The sequence below is a fragment of the Thunnus maccoyii genome, chromosome 18, assembly GCF_910596095.1.
Source record: "Thunnus maccoyii chromosome 18, fThuMac1.1, whole genome shotgun sequence".
Classification (NCBI taxonomy): Eukaryota; Metazoa; Chordata; class Actinopteri; order Scombriformes; family Scombridae; genus Thunnus; species Thunnus maccoyii.
This window is the reverse complement of record NC_056550.1, coordinates 22790952-22810856: the sequence shown is the minus strand read 5'-3', so window position 1 is coordinate 22810856 and position 19905 is coordinate 22790952. Positions and strand designations below refer to the sequence as shown.

The 19905-nt window shown below is 39.8% G+C and overlaps 1 protein-coding gene across 4 annotated transcripts in view; it reads left to right on the top strand.

The window, feature by feature from the left end:
- LOC121883564 (acid-sensing ion channel 2) overlaps positions 1–19905 on the top strand; it is a 409332-nt gene that overhangs the window by 372001 nt on the left and 17426 nt on the right. For all 4 annotated transcript variants that reach the window (XM_042391878.1, XM_042391875.1, XM_042391877.1 and 1 more), the window contains one exon: positions 9899–10049. In XM_042391878.1, coding sequence (XP_042247812.1) covers positions 9899–10049 — 151 coding nt within the window. The remainder of the gene's footprint in view (positions 1–9898; positions 10050–19905) is intronic.

The following is a 19905-nucleotide window of genomic DNA, read 5'->3' as shown; positions in this document are numbered from 1 at the left end:
GTGGAGTGGCGTGCATAAAGCCATAATGATGAGTGAGGCGGCTGTATGTGTGTGTGCTTAAACCCCTCCTTTCCCATACTCAGTGCCAACCCTATCGCTAACGCAGCAGCCCTCTGCATTATTTATCCCCACAGCAGTACAACCACTTTAACTGCTGCCGCCACTGCCGAGGAGGCAATGGAGAAAGTGCACACCTTGCAACTCAAAGACCTTTTTCATAAACTTTACTCCTCTCTTCTTCTCTTAGTAAGCCTAAAGGATAAAAGGCCTCTTTTCTCCTTTCTCTTCAAACCTCCGAGCTCCCATCTGCTTTGGTTTTATCATAAAACACCTTCTAAATTTTCCCATAATGGATATTGATTCGTCAAACAATAACAGCAGATCACCATAGACAGCTTGTGCAAACGCGGTGTAACCTTGAAACTTGGAGGCTCTTTATGAGAACTGATAAAACTGGTTGGCTGACTGTTATATGCTTCTGCTGCTATGCTTATTTCAATTTAATCTTCAATGCTTTTCACTTTATGTCCCGCCTGCCAGCAAAGCAAATGGGACGAACAAGAGAATTGTCTTATTACCTGCTTATTCTGTAATGGAAAGATACAAAAGGGTTGACAGTGGAATGTCACCGAGCAAAAAATTAATACAGATTTCTTGTACTTTTGTGGAAGGGAAAGTTGGCAGTTCATAATGGTGCATGAATACTACAAGTGACAAGTAATAGCAGAGTCAGCATGCAGTACCTGAGGAACAAACTCTTCACAGCGCTATGTCCAATCTCAAACAGGCCGTAATATTACAAATGCAAAGTACTCATCATCTGGTGTTGCTGTTTATTGATTTTTAACCGAAATGGCCTGCCTGCATCACTGAATCAACTCAAATAATGAAAAAGATGGAAAATGTTTGAACCGGAGCCAACATGGCAGATATGGTAAAGCTCTTTCTCGTGATAGACGAAGCTTTGCTGTGTCAGTAACATTGAAAGTGGGTTTTCTAAATATGGTGTGCTCTTCAGGGTATTTTGATGGCTCGGATGCTATATGGACAGAAGGAGATAAACAAGGGGCCAATGGGAATGGGAGCACAAAATAAAGAAAAGATAGCACTCCCTTTCAGGAGCAATAATCTGCCAGTTTTTTGGCATTACATCAGCAAGCCATTTGCAAAGCAGTGATAAGAAAATAGGATTGTATGCAAGAAAGCTAGATGAATTCAGAGTGGTAGGGGTCTGTGAGAGTCCTACATTAGGAGCTCATCAAGTGCTCTAAACAAGGTCAGATAATCGGGAATACATTTATTTAAAATGTTGCAATTTTTCACCATTCATGACCACATCCATTTCCAAATGTTTGCATTATATAGGAACATTTTTAGGAATATTATTTGTGGGTGGCTGGCTAAACAACTGACCTTTCATCATGACAGGAATATACACTAATGGCCATGTCATCTTTGACTTCCACTCTGTGGGAGGCACTTCACGGCAAACAGGCAAGGTCATGCCATGTTTGCAGCTTCGCGCTTCCAGACATTCACACTTGCAGCTGTGAATACTAATGAGACGTGTTTTGTTGGTCAAAAGGCATTTTAATTGGCGGCAGATCGGCTCTCAGACCTCTGGCTTGGAATGAGGGAAACTAATGTGATATTGGCAGCAACTGAGTTTGACTTCTCTGACATTTCATACTCTGACTCAATTAAAATATTTAATGTTTTAAATTTAACAGAAACAACAAGAACAGAAAGGAGCAACAAACACAGTCCTACCATGAATTTAACTTTTTGTTATTTTTTGTCATGAAAAGGTAACCTTTGGCCGCTTGTTAGGCAGCCAAACAAGCTTTAAACACAGCATTGACATATCATCACCTTTGAAGTTGACATGTAGTTGCTTATTTACACATCCAGCAGAGACGGAGCAACATTAGCAATCATTTAGAGTCGTGTTTCTGGCCACCTTACTAATATAAGTCCAATATTCACTCTGCCTTTAGCTCTGTTTTGGTCTACACCAATTCCTGAGGGAAATAAAGCTCTTTAGCTGCTAAATACTCGACTATGTTCACCAGCTAGATTCTAGCGTTGTTTGTCTGCTGTTTGGTGCTGGGCAGGTTTTATATAGCTGAAAGACTCCAAAATGCTCTGTATAGATGAGGGAAATGTTGCAGAATCAAGGGATAATTTCCTGTGGGTTTGTCATGATGAGTGACATCTTTCATTTCATACAGAGTCATTTGAGCCATTGTTTTATATAGAAATATTGATTAGTGCAGTCTTAACAATGTAGGACATAACACCTCATTTCACAGCAGGTGATGTGGACACCAAATAATCAAATAATAGCTGGAAATCTGTATTGGCTCACTGGCATTGATCAAGTCACATCCAAGCACACGTTATCATGGTGGTGTTTATTATAGGGAACTTTTCTTTCACTGACAGACGACAACTGGGACATACTTTATAACACAGACAGTTATAGTCGATATTATCTATTTTCCTTTTCACAGGTGCAATTCACTTGTTAAATGAGAATTGATGTCTTTTTTTTTTCCCATTGCACATTTTCCAGGCAGAGCGGTGTTTCCTGCACTATTCTACATGTCTGGACAGTTTTGAGAACTCATTACCTTCTCCCATCTGACAGCCCTACCTGAGGCGGCAAATCAGGAAGGAAGTGAGAGAGAGAGAGAGAGACAGAGACAGGGTCAGGGGCGAGGGTTTGCAAAATAACAGAACCCTACTGTCAAGGTTTTGTTCGCGTCTTTGTCATCCAATGGCTCAAGAGGAGCCTCTCTGTCTGGCTGAGGTCTAATGGGATGTTGACCCAGCCCTAGACCTGTCTGTCAAACATCATCAGTCTTGACAAAAGGAGTGAAAGAGGGGCTAGCAGTGTCCCCCTGAAAGCAATTCTTCCCTAAGGAGGCCAGGGGCGAGAAAGATGTTGACAGTAGACACTTGAGAGCCATTTGCGCAGAAAGGCAAAAAAAAAAAAAAGAAGAAGAAATTTAGCTATCTGTGGCAGCTTCAAACACACACACACAAATATATAATGGAATAGCAAATGACTGCTGGGTAATTACGCTTAATGCTATAGTATCCGACCAATTAGCCGGCGAGGGTTAAATGGAACACTTCAATCTCTAGAGGGTTTGGACAGCTGCGTAAATGAAGTTTATATGAGGCATCATTAGAAAATGCTTTAATTCAGGAGAAGTCAAGGTAATGTGGTGCATGTCAACACACTGTTTCTGCTAATGAACTGGGTTCTGTGCAGTAAAGCTATGGTGAGATTGCCAGGCCTCAGCAGACATGAAAAATGACCGTTAGATGTTGGACCACCACCATATGGGCCCTCTGTGGTGCTTCTCCTCTCTGTGCGGGGATGTCTGGTGAGTGCAGAATAATCCACAAAAAAAGAAAACCCAGCCACATCTTGTACCTGCAAACGAGGAGTGATGGTGCCATGAATATTTATCCGCCGTCCTCTTCACTATGCTCCAGCAACTCCTAGTGTGTCATTTATTTTGTGCAGATACATATCTGTCAGGAGCACCTCTGTTTTGCAGAGGTGAATGAACCTGTAATATGGTACTTCATATTCTTCCGATCCGCACCACCTCTGTGGCAGCATGGTATTAGCTAGTCAATCAATCACGTCAGTAAACCATCCATGAGAAAGCCAGTGTCAATAAAGGAGGAGGAGCTGGATATGGAGATGGATTTTTCATTTCATAGAAAACCATTTTTAAACACTCCAGCACTGAAAAGCCGGCTATTGGCAGTGCACTTTGCTTCTCATTTTGTTGCCTTTTTTCCAACAATATTAAACATCAGCGGTAAACATCGGGTTTGGTTTTAGTTCTCAAAGTTGAGGACATTAAGTTTCTTTCTTAGCTCAGAATTTTCAACCAATGCTGAGAAATCATACAGGGAAAAGAAATAGTTCAGAGAAGTCAGAGATTAATAAGAATCTCACCAAGAGTAACCTTGATAGACCGCAATGCAGTGTAGCCAAAAGGGATCTGCAGAGGGGCCCAGTATTTGTATCTGTATTTGTTGAGGCAGCAACATTATTTGTATTTGTATTTGAGTAAAAGTGGAAAGCAGCTTGAAAATCCTGTTTTTGTTTTTATTACACTTTTAATTTCAGAAAATTAAAGTGTTACAATAAGTGTTCATGAATAAACTACCTTACGAAGGAGGTCCCCACACCGGGTCTCGAACTGGAGTCTCCCAGATCATAGACGACTCATTGCAGACAGACCTCTACCTATTTATACTAATAAATATACTTTACTTAATAATAATATACTTTATTGCCTATTTTTTACAACCTAATTTTGTGGAAGGGAGAAGGGGAACAACAGGTTGTCGAGAGTCCTTTGGGAGCACTTTGCATGAGTAAGTAGCTCAGCTTTATCTCTGGGGAACAACGCCAACTTCGGGAGTGATGTCCAAATTAGGAAACGTGCATCATGTAGCAGGTGGATGTGACTCCTTTCATTGAGACCTACTGATAGACGTAACAGTGGAGCAGAGGACAGAGACTGAGATAGCGATGTAACCGACCTGCGTGCTGGTATTTGACATGTTTCTTTTTCTTCCCGAAAACAAATCATTTTAAAAATATTTGTATGAATCAAATGTTCCGAAAAAACCCACTATTTGTGCTTCGCCGAATTACATATTTGTATTCCAGCACACCCCTGGTAGCCAAAAGTTTTTTGTTAGATTTTTTTGGGTAAGAGACACTAATCCTGCTTTTTGCTGACTGGAGAGCCTCTTGATCTTTTTGTTACTTCTTTTTCCCATTTTTTTTACTTGAAATTTAACTTCTCGAATACATCTGCACATGTCAAAGCCCAAGTCTGATCCCAAATATGTGAGTGGACGATGCAGAGCATTCAGAGCAGTCCTGAGCTTTTGACTTGAAGGCAGCATTTTTATATACTTTCACCTTAAGTTTTGGAACTTTTGATCTCTGACATAACAGTATATAAACGACTGTAAATCACAAAAAGCATGTTATGTCCTTTTCCAACATTTCTCTCTTCATTTACATATAAAACAAACATCTGGATTCAACAAGCTTAATGCTGTGTTCACATCATGTGTGATGGAAGTTCTGATAATTGGTCAACCCAGGACTAATTGCAGAGTTGGTCACGTAACCATTTAATCACCTTGAATAACAGACCTTTGCTGACATGAGGCATCAAAATTTGCTTGCTTTTTCATGCATTGCTGAAATGTTTAGCTCCAAGTTGGATATATTAAAGCTTTCAGAAAAATCAGGTTTTCATTGACTAGATGTTGAAGTGAATGGTATTTGGTAACAGTACATGCAGTAGATCTGTGGAGTTTAGCCTATCTGCTAAACATGCTGCTCACGCTATGTTTGCTCCAAATGTTTGTGCTTTCTCTGTGGTGGCGCTTCACAATCGGCGTGGTCTTGGAACATATGAGACAAACTGGTTTTGAACTGCTCCTGGAAGTATTTGCTCGGCTTTGTGTAACTACAGTCATTGTGTATTGGGCTCTGAGTGCTTCCAAAACGTGGGTGACCTACGCTCAGCGATGTATCTGAATTCTCTCTGTGTAGTCAAATGCTGCTGCTGCTGATCTGCTAAGCATGCTGCTAACACTACGCTTTCTGTCTAGACACAGAGTAAGTGTCTATTCTCGATCAAAAGCTCTGTTTTTCTCTGTCTACTTCTCTCATTTTAGAGCACCTTTTCTCTGACTCATGTTAAACCTCATCTTTGGTCTCTCCCTGACATGCTGGAGTCAGTTGGCAGAGCCCTGAAGCTCTGCCCTGCCCCTGCACAGAGCAGAGCAACGTGCTGATCGCTGGTTTATTCAAAGTTTATTAATATTAAACATATTGCATGTCCAAATTGCACCAAATTCGACACTGCACTCCCTTTGGTCTCCAGCCATACACCCATCAAGAGTGGAGTCGATTGGATGAATGGTTCTCGAGATAAATGGAGGACATACATACATTCATTTATACATACATACAAAGATTCCTGCCTTTAGTAGAGAGATGTTTTGTCTGAATACTGACATCTGATCACAGGCGTTAATGTTTTCATGCAATAAAAATTAGCATCCTCATTATCTCAGTTCTGCTGCATTGAGATCCTATCTCAGTATGCAAATGAGGGAGGCAGAGCTGGCAAACTTGTTAACAAAAATGGGAGCACTGCTAGATACTCTCAAAGGACTGCCACATTGTGACAGACAGAGACAGCGAGGGATATGTTTGATTGGCCTTGCTAACTAGGCTAAAACTTCTTGCTGTAAGAAGGCTATAAGAACTAGAAGGTATTCTAGTTATGTTCTAGTTACATATTCACACATGCACAGCTGGCAGACGCAACAGTACAGCGTATGGATAGAGGTACACCAGCACCAACATGTTGAGTAACGTTAATAATGACAGCAACATAGCCTGGCATGGTGACCACATATTCACACACACACACACACAGCTGACATATGCAACAGCGCAGTTCCACAAGCACCAACATGCTGAGTAACATTATAAATGACACCTGTACATATCATGGCACGGCAGCCACGTATTTACACACACGCACAGCTGACAGATGCAACAGCATCATTAATCAAGTGTATGGATAGAGGTACACCAGCACCATGCTCAGTAAAGTTAAAAATGACACCTGAACATGGCCTGGCACAGCGGCTACATAAACCACACACACAAAGATTGCAGACGCAACAACATCAGCATTAAATCTAATTGTACACCCAACAAAAACTCTACCCATAAAACAATAATATTGGAATAGGCAGTCCAAAATTGTAAATTAGCTTACTTTTGATGATTATAGCAGGAGACAGCGGGGCTTGGTGTTGAACACTGAATTTTTTTTAATAATAGTCTAACGTTTCAGTCAGTTCTCTTTCAAAGGAGAGCAGAGAGAAAGAGTACGTCATCATTGATGCCCTGATGCCAGTTTTTATCCGACTGACAGTTGAAAAGAGTCTTTAAACAGTACCGCCCGTTGCTGCCACTGATGGGGAAAGGGCTAAATTGGCAGCCACATACGTGTCGTTACTGTTTGGCACTTGTTGAGGAGAAACTGGCGCAGCAGTAGGTGTCTGGCTTGATAATAATGGCTGAACTTGTGCTGAATTCTCTTTCTTCCGCTCCTCATGACGTCTCTTTGTGACTGTTTTGTTTCGCCATGGTTTCTTATCTTAACCTACATTAAAAGCAGCTAGCTAGCAGAAAGTAGGCTTCTGTTCCTCTGTGCAATGTGCAGCTGTACACCAAGTGAAAGAGGAGGGGCTGCATGCAGACTGGCATTTGCAAAATGACCTGTCATCATCATCATATGGTAAACAACAAGCAAAAAACAAGGATTGTACTCGTTGACTGCTATTCACTGGATGATCTAGCAAAAAAGGAAGCCTTCTGATTGGGTGCGCCCAGGCCCACAGCTACGCGCCAGACTAGATGATGACAAAAATTCCTGGCTCTAGTTGACTCCTTTTCAAAAAGTTCTCTCTAGAAATACAGAAAAGAAAAAAAGTCATTATGGTCTCAATCACTAAATTCAGGCTGGTTCTGGTGATCATTTTGGAAATTTTGGCTCTATTAATAAGATTTGAAGTATTACAGTAGTTTTGATGTCTACCGTATTGACTGCTGTGATTTACAGTTCTCTCACCTGCTGCTCTCCCGGCTCTGCGACTCACACTGAGTTGGACTATTGATGCAATATTTCAGTAAGTTTAATGTTACCTGATTAGCAAAAGTTGCTACCAAGTGTGCAGCGCTGGGTGTTCCCAGTAAGCGAGCATTTGCTTCGGTCTGCAGTAGCAGGGCCTGGCAACACCCCGCACTCCTTATTTGGCATGCCCTGCCTCCAAATGGAAAAGATGGCGCCGACCATGAGCAGCAACTCCTAGCTACTTCCATCTTTATATACAGTCTATGATTAAAACATATTTTTTCTTACACAGAAAAGCTACCAGGTGTAAATGTGTGTATGGATCACATTAAATTACAGCATTGCATCAAAAACTGTACCTTATTGCGTTTTTTTTCCTCAATACTGTGAGATAATGATCAAAGAACATATGTTATGGATTGTGATCTGTAGCTCGTATAAAAACAACATATTGATGTTTAAATTTTCATTTCACTGCTGGGGGTCCAGACAGCACCACTGCTCTTGGTTTATTAAACCATTCCCATCACTCACTTCCTTTCAATCACCACAGCACTGAAGTGGATGGTTGGTATGATGATTACTATTCATGAGTAGGGACCTCAAAACTACAGTCTCATTTACATGTTTGCTTGTGTTACACATACACACACTTATACTTTTCAAATAAGCTGCACTCTGCAATTTTAACTCAATCTATTATTCAAAAATGCCTCAAAGCCATTTGGTGGCTCTTGGTGAGGTGGTGGTGGAACACAGGAGACAGTAGTAGAGAAAGAAATAGTTCTCCACATACGGTACCGCTAATAGGAGCGTGTCATTGTGTTGTTAACACACACAATATGGAAGGAATGGAGAGTTCTTGTAATATTTGGTGAGGCCCTATTGAAGTCTGGGCTGGTAATGGTAGGGTGCTCTCTGCTTCTAAATCATTACATGGAAATTGCCTCTGTTTTTTGACTTGTTGCTTGCTGTTGTGGGCTCTACAGTTTCTTGGCTTGACCCACTGAGACCTGCTCACAATTCAAAAGCTGAAGGCTTCTGCAGAGAGAGGTTGATAATATGAGAATGAAGGAGAGTGCCTCTCTGGCAGCCAGACCTGTCGCTCACTTCAAAATAACACCTGTAGCCATCATGACTCTGTGTGTGTGTGTGTGTGTTTGTGTGTGTAATAAAGTTATTCTTTATAACATTAGTCAATCAAACAAGAGCACACAGACATCATGCTCATACTGCTGGAATCATGACTTTCCAATGATATCAGTATTCAGTGTCCATTGCTGATGAATAAAAAATATGCTTTGAAATCATGTAAAAACCAAAAGGTGTTACTTCAAATCTTAGCACATAATCAGCAGAATTTAGACATTTTCTCCCAGTATCAAAGGAAACCCAGCAGACTAATGTCTGTACATCCATGGTTACAGTGCATGACAACATGACACTCTCAGTGTACATAACCAAAGCATGACAAGAGGTGTGGTACTCAATATAATTGATCAATCCCAAAGAGAAATTAGAAAAACAAAAACATTAGGATTGATGAACTTGTTTTATACTGGATTTTTTATAATGGATTGTTTGTTTGTTTACATTACTAAGGCTCAGAATGGGGCATCAACATGTTTTTTATATGTTTGTAACACTGACACCCTCCTCTATTCATTTATATACAGATATGTGTGATGTGTTGAGGACCTGTGGACCAGTAAAAATCCCACAAAACAACAACATGTATAGTGCCATTCACATGCAAAATGTAGCATTTCTGAGTAACCTGACTTATAACAATACTTTATATGGCATGCCGAGTTAAGATATGTAGTGACAATGCCATAAGTCTGTAAATAAAGGGAGTAATAAACCAAGTAGAAACAGCTAAAGATTCAAAGAATTATATGCAAAAGAAGGAAACTCTAATGGATAATTATTTGCTGTTGGAGTGCTATTTTGCTTCAAACATTAACTCATGAAAACTTCTAATGTGAGAAACTCTTGTAACTCATTATCATATAAGTAAAGATTGATTTCTTAATTGGTGCTGTTGGCTAAAAAAATGCAGCGCCATCAACGTGCAATTAGCAGGTGTATGTACTGCAGGGTTATCTTTGCAACGTGTGTGTCTGAGCATCAAAGGTAAAGAGTCCTCGCTTATCGTTCCTCTAACTTTGTCTCCTCCCTCTCAGGTGTTCACCAGGTACGGCAAGTGCTACATGTTCAACGCCGCAGAGGAGGGCAAGACGCTCCGCACCACCATGAAGGGAGGGACGGGTAACGGCCTGGAGATCATGCTGGACATCCAGCAGGACGAGTACCTGCCGGTGTGGGGGGACACGGGTAGGCCTGACAACATGCTCAGCTGCTCTGCTTGCTTTGCTTTGAACAGATCCACATGCGAAGTCTGAGTTTGTAACATCTCGTGACATGCTTATAGAGTACGCCATCAAAGTTAATTAGTGAAAATCACACCACCTTCCTCCAAACTCCTTTCACTTATGTAGGAGCCAAATTAATAACAGTTTAATAAGTTTAATTCAATATGTGCCAACTTTTTTTAACAAACATAGCATATGTCACAACTCATGAAGTCAAAAAATTTCAGAAAACTTAGAGAAGATTATAGAAGATTATATGTTTGTTCCACCAGGATCACAGGACTTTATTGTTATGTTGAGTGCCTTTTACGCCGGCACTTCATGTTGGTAGATTACATCTGGTGCGTCGCGTGGATACACACAGTATCTGTCCCACACTGAGCCTTTGGGCCATGGCTGTTTTCTGGCACTTCAGTATTTCCACATATGAGTCAGCACCTGTTTTGGACAGCCATTTACCTCTACGCTAGCATAATGCTCTCTTTTAAAATGCCTCTTTTACCCAAACTGAAACACCTGGTGTACTACTGCGGTCCAATACACTGCTGCCTTCTTCTCTTCTCTCTGTTTCTCTCTTTCTTTTTTGTTTTCTTCCTATTTTTAGTATATTGGCATGAGAACTGAATATATCCTTACTGAAGGAAAAAAAAAAATCTGGTACAAAGCAAATTTCAGACTGTGCAAATCAAATAAAGTCTTTAAAACTTTATTTTCCCAATCTTCTCCCACACTGAGCCTTTGGGCCATGGGAGGTTTTTTTTTTTCTCCATTCACATTATTTAATTTATCCCTAATTAACACAGCAATGATTCAGTGTCCTGATGAAATCATTTAAGGGACATTTTCACACCCAGAAACTCTTATTAAATTTTAAATGGAGAAAAGCTGTGCAAGGTTTTAGGATGTGTGAGCTGACGTTTCTATGACGCCCATGTCTATAATGCATTATAAACAAAGTTATAATGTGTTATAATCTGCTTACAGCACTGTATAATTATAGTTATAAGCACTCATCAATATTCATAATGCTCTATAACAATAATCTTAATTTTATAATCACTTATATGGTCGAGTATCATAATACTTCATAACTGCTGGTCACTTACTTACTTATTATAAGTTACTCTAAGTGGTCATTGAGTGCTTTAAGTAAAGTGAGAAAAATATAATTAAATCTATGTGTAATGAGGGAGGGTTCCCACACCAGGTCTGGAAACCTGGTCTCCCAGATCACAGATGGCTACGCTAACCAGTCAGCCAAAGAACTGAGCCATTGGTGAAGGGCCAGGGCGTTTGGTCATCCGTGGTCGTTATTTGTAGATGGCACGGACCTGCAACATTGACACTATGCAAGAACAACACACAAACAAAACGTTGTGAAATTAATTTATATGTTTAACAGGTCATAACGGAAATTGAGTACTCCAATTTGACACAACTTTTTGATTCTCTCACCACACAAGCGCTTCATCCCAGCGCCCTGCCAGCATTTTTCTGCCAGAGAGAAACGCTGTATGAACACAAGCCCTTATCAAGGTTGAGACTTACCAAGTGTTAACACCAGTGCCTGGTTTGCACCTGAGTCACTTTTGTTGATCAAATGTTTACATAAAGTAAAATTTACAGCTACAGGTGAAGTATAATTGTTTCATTGTATCTATAATTTGAGTCAATTAAGTGTTTAGACTAGGGTGAGTTTTTTAGTGAAATGTAAATGTCCATCATTCAGTTGTTCATCATCAAAAAGTTGTATCAGATTGGAATACTCAATTTCTGTTATGACCCGTTAAACATATAAATTAATTTGTTGTTGCATAGTGACGAGGCCCGTGCCCTCCAGAGAGTAGGGAAGTGGTTATAGTGACCACGGATGACTAGACATGCTGGCCCCTGGCCAACAGTGTAATTCTTTGGTTGACCGGTTAGCGTAGCTGCCTGTGGTCTAGAAGTTTGAGGTTTGAGACCCAGTGAGGGAGCCCTCCTACTTAAAGCACCCATTGACCACTTAGAAAGCGTTACCACATTGTTTTGTTATTAAATTGTCCTTAACAGCTACAGATACTGTAGTTTCTTGAATATTACATGCACATCAGGTAAAATCTTATTGTTATTGCTATGATTAACATGCTATGATTGAGCCTAATACTCAAAGCTTTATCCACACAGTTACTAAAAGTGGATTTTTAGAGCACTGGCAACTTTTTTAGGCTGTATCCAGACCAAATCAGACATTGCAGTGAAAACTTTACCATTCATTTGAATGGGGGTAGCACTACGGGGACTTTGGCTGCAGCGGTGATGCACCTGAGGGAGTACAAAGACGTGACTGGGAAGAGGGGAGGACAGTTTTCTTTGTTTGATAATGTTAAAAGTAAAGTTAGAGTTTGCTGTCGGCTCCCTGACTCATTTTAAAAAAGAAGAGAGGAAAAAGAGAAAGAGACAGAGAGAGAGAGAGAGAGAGAGAGAGAGAGAGAGAGCAGCCATGGTCGAGTGAGCTAGAGAGCGAATGAAAGGGAGGGAGCAGTGATCGCGAGAAAGTGAATCGGATCAATAAAATGTTATTTTCAGATTGTTTCACAGCGGTTACGATCTAGAGCACAAATAAACACGGCCACACCCCCGCACACCTCCACACAACCCTGCGGTGGTGTGCCGCAACGCCTGATTTGGTCTGAATATGGCCTCGGTCCACTTGAAGCACTTGTTACAGCAATAATTGTGGACTTCCAGCTTTTCCTGCTTTGTATTCACTGTAAGTCGCAGTGAATAGGTGCCTCAACAAGTTGCCTAATACATTGTGTTTCAGGCCAGCTGACTATTCCTCAGTGAATACAGCCTCCTTAGTGATCATAATGCACATTCAAAACCTTTCCAACTCGAGTACTGGAGCCTCTCTGATAATCTTTATTATAAAGTGGTGCAGTTTTACATTATCCTCCATGCTGATGTGCGTACTACAGATCTTGTTAGTGGTTCAGATTGTGTATTTTAGGGAGGCTGGCTGTCTGAGTGGTTCCACAGTGAAGCTCATTGAATGGCTGGCTCACGTCTTAAACCAGAGGAAGAGCAGATAGGGGAGTTCCCACAGCAGCTAGTCAAGCTATGAGCTTGCCCAGCAGATGGACATTATTTACTCTGGGCTCTAACTTAAAGAAGATCTATCATCAAAAAGTCCACATCTTATCAATCCTCCTCATGTTCTCCTATGGACAGCAGGTCCCAGAGCTCCTCCTGGTTTTATATCCGTTTGATCAGGCTCTTCTCCAGCCACCATCCTGACAGCATGCGGAGCTTCGTCTCCCAGCAGGCTCCGGTTTCCAGTGCCCTTGTTTATCCCTGTGTGGTTTAATTAGCCCAGATGAGCTGAGTCAGCCTCAGCAGGGAGCGCAGTGTCTCCTCAACCGAGCCAGGTCCCTGAGCTGTGCAGACATGATGAGCGCGACGACTCTTCCTCCATCTCTGCCCACCAATTATCTTTTTTTTCTATCCAGTCCCCAAACTTTCTCCCCTCCTTTGGCGTTTCTTAATGTCCATCATCCAGAGGCCAGCAGGTGGTCTCCAAGGTTCTATTAGCACACTGTTCTCTCCTGGGAGCTGTAGGGAAGCCATACTACTCCTCCTCACTTTATCATGATGGACAAGCATTAAAAAAACAACGTGTTTCAGGGTGTGAGAGATGAACAGGACTGATATATGTTTGAGTGGTGGGAGAAAACAGATGGCTTGTTGCCTGGATACCCAGCGTTCTCCTCAGTGTTGCTGTCCAAGCTACTCAGTGATGGTAATAATAAATGTATTGCATGTGTCTGTCCGTCTTATTTCCATCCTTACTGTGGCTGTCTGGAAGATATTTTCATGAATTTACTTTAAATATTAACGCAGAAGACAGAGGGAAATCAATCTGAGTCATTAGGATTCTATATCAGACCATCAATGGTTTTGAAGTGTTGTTTCTGCTCCTTGATTTGCTAGTTGAGATGTACCGGAGCAGGGAAAAGTGTAACCTTTGGTCCCGTAGACGCCGGCTGCACAGATCTCCGTAGCAGGGAAAACATCCCCACACCTTCCTTTTTGTTTTTGTGATTGCTCATTTCAGAAATGCTTAGAATCGTTATTTAAAATTCATTTAAAATAGCTTCAAGCACGTCGAACGCTGACGGTTTTCATAATGTAAAAGTTCTCGTTATGCCCCCCTTTTCACATCTATGAACTTAGCGCAGCTATTGAAATATTTCATGTTTTAAATTTTAATATGTTTAATAATCAGATCAAGTCCTGCCTGACCTGTTTTTAAAAAATCCGTCTGGGTTTTCAGCCTTGGACAGGCCTCTCCGACAGTCTTGATCAAAGTAGTCTGTTTAAACACTCGGCACCCACCACATGTTTTCCTTCAGCGGCGAAGCTATAAAATGTTTGCATTGTGGAGAAAAGCCCTTCGAGCACATCACCGCCTGTGAGACTGCATTAACATTCAAGTTCCGTTTCTTCTTAAATCAGAGACGTCGTCTCTTCTTCATCGTACACATCACAGAGTTTTGCTTCATATCGTATCAGCGCTCATGTACAGAAGCTAAACTTGTAAATCTGACATTTCAGAGTTTCCAAGCAACCATTTACATTGTGCTCAACCACTATGTCTATTTTTAACAGCATCATTGATGGAGTAATGCATAATTTGAGAGATATGCAAAGACTTCTTGAGATATTGACCTCTGTTTTATCTTCTACCCTGAAAATGAGAGAGGCGTGATACGTGTTTTTTTTGTGTCTCTTTGGCTGACTTTGCTCTGTTGTCTGTTGTTTTATTTGATTCTCTTCCTCTTATTGATTGCTTCTTTACTTTGTACCCCCCTTTTTTTTTTTAATCTTTTTATTAGTTGCTATCCTTGATTTTATTTACAGCTACATCACTCTGTAGATAAACACTGGCGGGACTTATCACCAGTCTGAGCTTTCTGTCTTCTGTTTTTCTGTTTTCCATCAGTGTGCCATCCATCATCTTAAATCTTAGCTCCCGTTTTATGTGGCAAACAGGCGAGTAAAGCCAGACAAGCATTTGAGTGCTAGACTTTCACCATGCTCTCTGCGTGCTTTATGTCTGCTGTTATTAATCAAAGCGACGGAGAAAAAGCACTCTTAGAAGCGTCTGAAAGGAGCAGAGGGATGTTTGTTCAACAACAGGTTAAACCGAGTGCAAAGTGGAAGTGGAAAGTCCTTGATCCTTTTATCTTTTCAACTTGTGTCATTTCCCTTTGTGGCGTTCGGTCAGTGTTATGTTTGCGTCAATATTCTATGTGTGTGTGTGTGTGTCAAACAATTGCTTTTGCTTCCTGAAAACTTGTGAGAGCTGTTCTCTCTTTTTGTGGATCAGACTTTCTTACACTGGCGAGGATATAACTTTAATTATTGCTGTTGTTGGTGAACACCAGCAATACACAGGAGGGTGACTCAAGCCGTCTGTGGATGCAATGCTCATTTACTTGCTGTTTAGACGATATTTTTCTTTCAATTTCAGTCTTGTTGTAAATTTTGATTTGTTCTGTGCCTTCGCAAAGTACATTTGTGCTTGACAGCGAAATTATAATAATAACATTTTGTGCAAACTGGGCAAATATAACAGCTTAGCTTGCCACGGTGTTGGAGCTTCTTCTTCTGTAGCAGCCTCCCTTTGTTTTTCTATGTCAAACAAATGTGCTTAATATACAATTTAGGATATAAAATTACCTCAATATGAGCAAGCATAAGAAAATCCAAAAGCATTAAGCATAATCTTCTAAGAAAATATGGTTGAGAAGTCCTTTAAGTGTTCAGAAAAAAATGGAAATTTCCATGACAACTAGGTGGATAGGATGGAAAGATCCAGAACAGCCTCTAAATGGTCCTTGTAGCCAGACTGCTTTGTTAACTGCTGTTGACAGTAGGTCAAGAATGAATTTTGAAGGTCAAGTGTGGACATGTTGAGTTGTTTGTTTTGTGAAAAATAGTATATTGAGTTTTATAATAGCTACAACAGACAATATAATAGTGAAAGAAGCATCTCAATAGTGATAGGAAAATAAAAAGATAAAATAAATAAGAAATGAGTGAATGCAGTTATCAAACACATTTGCTCTCAGTTCTTAGGTATTTAACATTTTTAATAATTAAAGTATAAGGCTGGAAATTATTTTATATTTCTGTTATTGTCAAAACATCTCAGACCTTTTAGACTTCCCTATCCTATCTGTACGGAGGACCAAATGTGCCAGGGAAATAGTTACAAAACATTTCATTAACAGATATCTAGAGTAATTAATATATATAATATGTTATTATTATTATTATATAATATTTATTTATGGATTAATTAATTAATCTGTAAAATCATTTAATTCCTGTTTCTATTGTCCAATTAGATATCAGTTAATGAAATGCTTTACATGCTGTTCCTCCATATATCTCATGTAAATAGATGTTTAATTATAGCTTCTTTAAAAATAAAAAGGCTAAGAAATTTCCAAAAAACAGGTGGGCACTGTTCTCAGCAAACGTTACTCAAACAGGATTAAATCGTGTATTTGTTGGGAACAATTTCAGTAGCGGATTAATACACGTTCGGTGCTTTAGTGAGTATTTCAGGCAGCAGGATGATGTATGACTTCAAATAAACTACAGTGTGTGTATTCACTATAATGAAAGAACACATCATGCCAGTGCAGCAGTGAGACTCACTGATGTCTTTAATAATTTTTGGATAACAATGGAGCTCTATGGCACAGAGGAACACTTTGGACACAGAGATAACACCTGTTAGGATCAATTCATTGTTGCTTTTGGTCATGTTTTTTTTTAACAGTAAGAAAAACAGAGAATATCACCAAACGTATGCTTTACATAAAGAGAGACACCCATTGAGGATACGCTTGAAATGTTGCTTCAGCTTGCCAACAACTGACTCTGATCTCCATATGTTCAACTGTCACACATTAAATCCACAACACAAACCGAGCCTGACATGCCCCAGTCCTGAATGTGACAGAAACTGGGGAAAAATGTTTGTTTCTGACAAACATTTCTACACTCATGCGTGCACAGACATATTTTCTCATTTACCCCAGATGATCTTCTCCTTTCCCTTTTCATGTTTTTTAGAATCACTTGTAATGCTGAAGGGGAGCAGAGGTGAAACCAGAACACCACTTGAATTTATTCACTTTCATACAAAGCAGCAAGATCTAAGTTAGGATTGTAGCAACAGATAGCATCGTAATGTAGTCCGCACCTCTTACTTTGTTGAGTGATTTTAAGTCAAATGAGTGTGATAGCGGAGATGAAACACATAGAAACAACAAATCTATGGAACTATCTTTGATTCTGCTGAAGCTACGGTCAGACATAACAAACGTTGTTATCCATGAACCTCTTGATCATCTTTTGATGAGGAGAACTGAACTGACTGGAGCAAAAACAAGCGCAACAAGGCCCCGTTGGCTCTGATCTTTAACACGTACACATGCACATTTTCTCATTGTTTCCTTCAGACAAACACACAGTGCACAAATACAGATACTCATTTTCACCCCCACTAAGTAAGATATCATTGTGTCGTTGCTATTTTGTTCTGGGTAAATGAATGTCTTGTTGTGTGAAATAAAACAGTACCAATCCAGTGTCTCAATTAATCACTATTTACTCTGCAGATATCAGTTTATTCAGTGTTCTCTATGTTTGTATCATCACTGATTGGTCTCTGATTGTACACTGAAAAAAATAATCAATTTGGTCATCTGACTGGAGTGTAACAAGTAGTAAATCTAGTGTATTATAGGAATATTGGGTGATAATTAGAGGTGAAACAATCAGTCAATTAACCAACTAGACAATCAATAGAAAATTACCTGGCAATTATTGTGATAATAGATTAATCATTTGCATAATTTTCAAAGCAAAATGTCAAACGTTATGTACCTCCAGCTTCTCAATTGATACTCTTATATGATTGTGAGACAAACATTTGAGGTCATCACTTTGGACTTGACTGACATTTCAATGACCAAAAGATTAATCAATTAAAGGAAAGAACGAATCAGCAGATTAATCAATGACAATAATAGATAGTTATAGCCCTAGTGGGAATTTCACCCATGGCTTTGTTTCTTTTCAATACCTAATGCCCCATTTGTCCTGACCAGAGGTCTACATTGGTCCAAACTTTTGGATTTCATTTAAAACAGACTGATAAAAAAATCTACAGACATAAAGAGGGGACCCAAAAAATCCCAGAATTGTTAGAGAAAACTGTGGTATGAATCTTTCAGTAGTACCTCTCTAACCTCCTTCAAAGTACTCTCTTTGAGATGTGATATACTTGTCCCAGTGCTTCTCTTCATGGATTTTTTTTTCACGGTGGTGAATCTTCCGTCTTTCACTCCCAATTTTAATGTAACCAGGCTGTAGGCATACACTACCTAGCGGCAAATCTAATAACTACACCCTACTCCCGTGCTATCGATGGCTTCCAGGAATCATAGGGTCCCTCCTCGTACATAGAAGTATTTTCAAAAAATGAATGATCTGAAGACAGTCAATATATGTCTAAAATAGACCCAAAGATGATCAGACCCGATCCAAAATGCCTTCGACCCAAACAGAGCAACTCCAACACTGGCAGCAGCATGATGCCAAACAACATAACAAGCAGCCTCAGTCAGAAAGAGTAGACACATGTCTTAAAAATCAATGTAAAATCACCCCAACAGACATATTTTTCTCCTGTGATGATTTTGATACACCCTGTAATCAGAGCTGATAGCAGATCCACTCAGGTGTTGGACCTACCGACCCGAGACCCAACCTGCACCTGATTAGACCTCTGTCTTTACATGCCTCTTCTTGGTTCTGTTTAATGTCATGTAGTACGGTGTATAAATAACAGTGGATGATTTTAGATCATTATTTTGGCAGTTTGTTCATGTTGAATGTCTCATGTATTGGTAAAAGCAAAAAGCTTTTTTAAATGCAGCCAGTAATAGCAGAGAAAAATGCCAAGTTTCTGCATGAAGTCATAATCAGTCCGTTCTCAACTGTTCTAATATTATCCAGTACTCCCTTCAAAACTTCAGAGATTGAGACCATTACATATGCAGCCAATAAATTAGAGTGTGAATGTTTATCTTTCAGCGAGCACTTTGTTTTACAAATGTACACATCTGATGTTTTTTGGCATTAACATTACAGCATTCAACAGCTGAACAAATACATGCATATTTTTGTGCAACATGGGAAGGATCAGTTGAAACAGTGACCATAGTGCTGCTTATTGGTCATAAAGAGTAGTAAAAGCTGCATTTAGCAATTATATTATTGAGTTTCTGACTAAAAACAAACTTGGATAAAACTGTTGTTATTTTATTTTTGTATAATTATCAACAAATTCCTTGACAAGAACCAAAACCAATAATGAATGTCTGCTACTAAGTTATTGTATTTGCTCATTCCTCTTTGCCATAGATCTCTCAAACAAAAACTATGTAAAAACACAAAAGAGCCACACAGTCGCACTGGGCGACATTCTCCTTTATTACAATGAACGGGGCTGTTGTAGTTGATTCTGAATCATTTTTGTGTTTACAGACATCACTATGGAGACTCAGGGACGTGGTTCTTTGTTTACACTGTCTAGTGTTCGTTTTAATGAAGGGATATGTCACCCAGTGCAACAATACGGCTCTTTTATGTGTTTTTAATAGTTTTTGGACAACAGTAGCTAATTGTATGAGATCCACATTAGCTGTGTTATGGCTGCTAATGGAGCATTATGCCAAAAACCATTGTAAGGG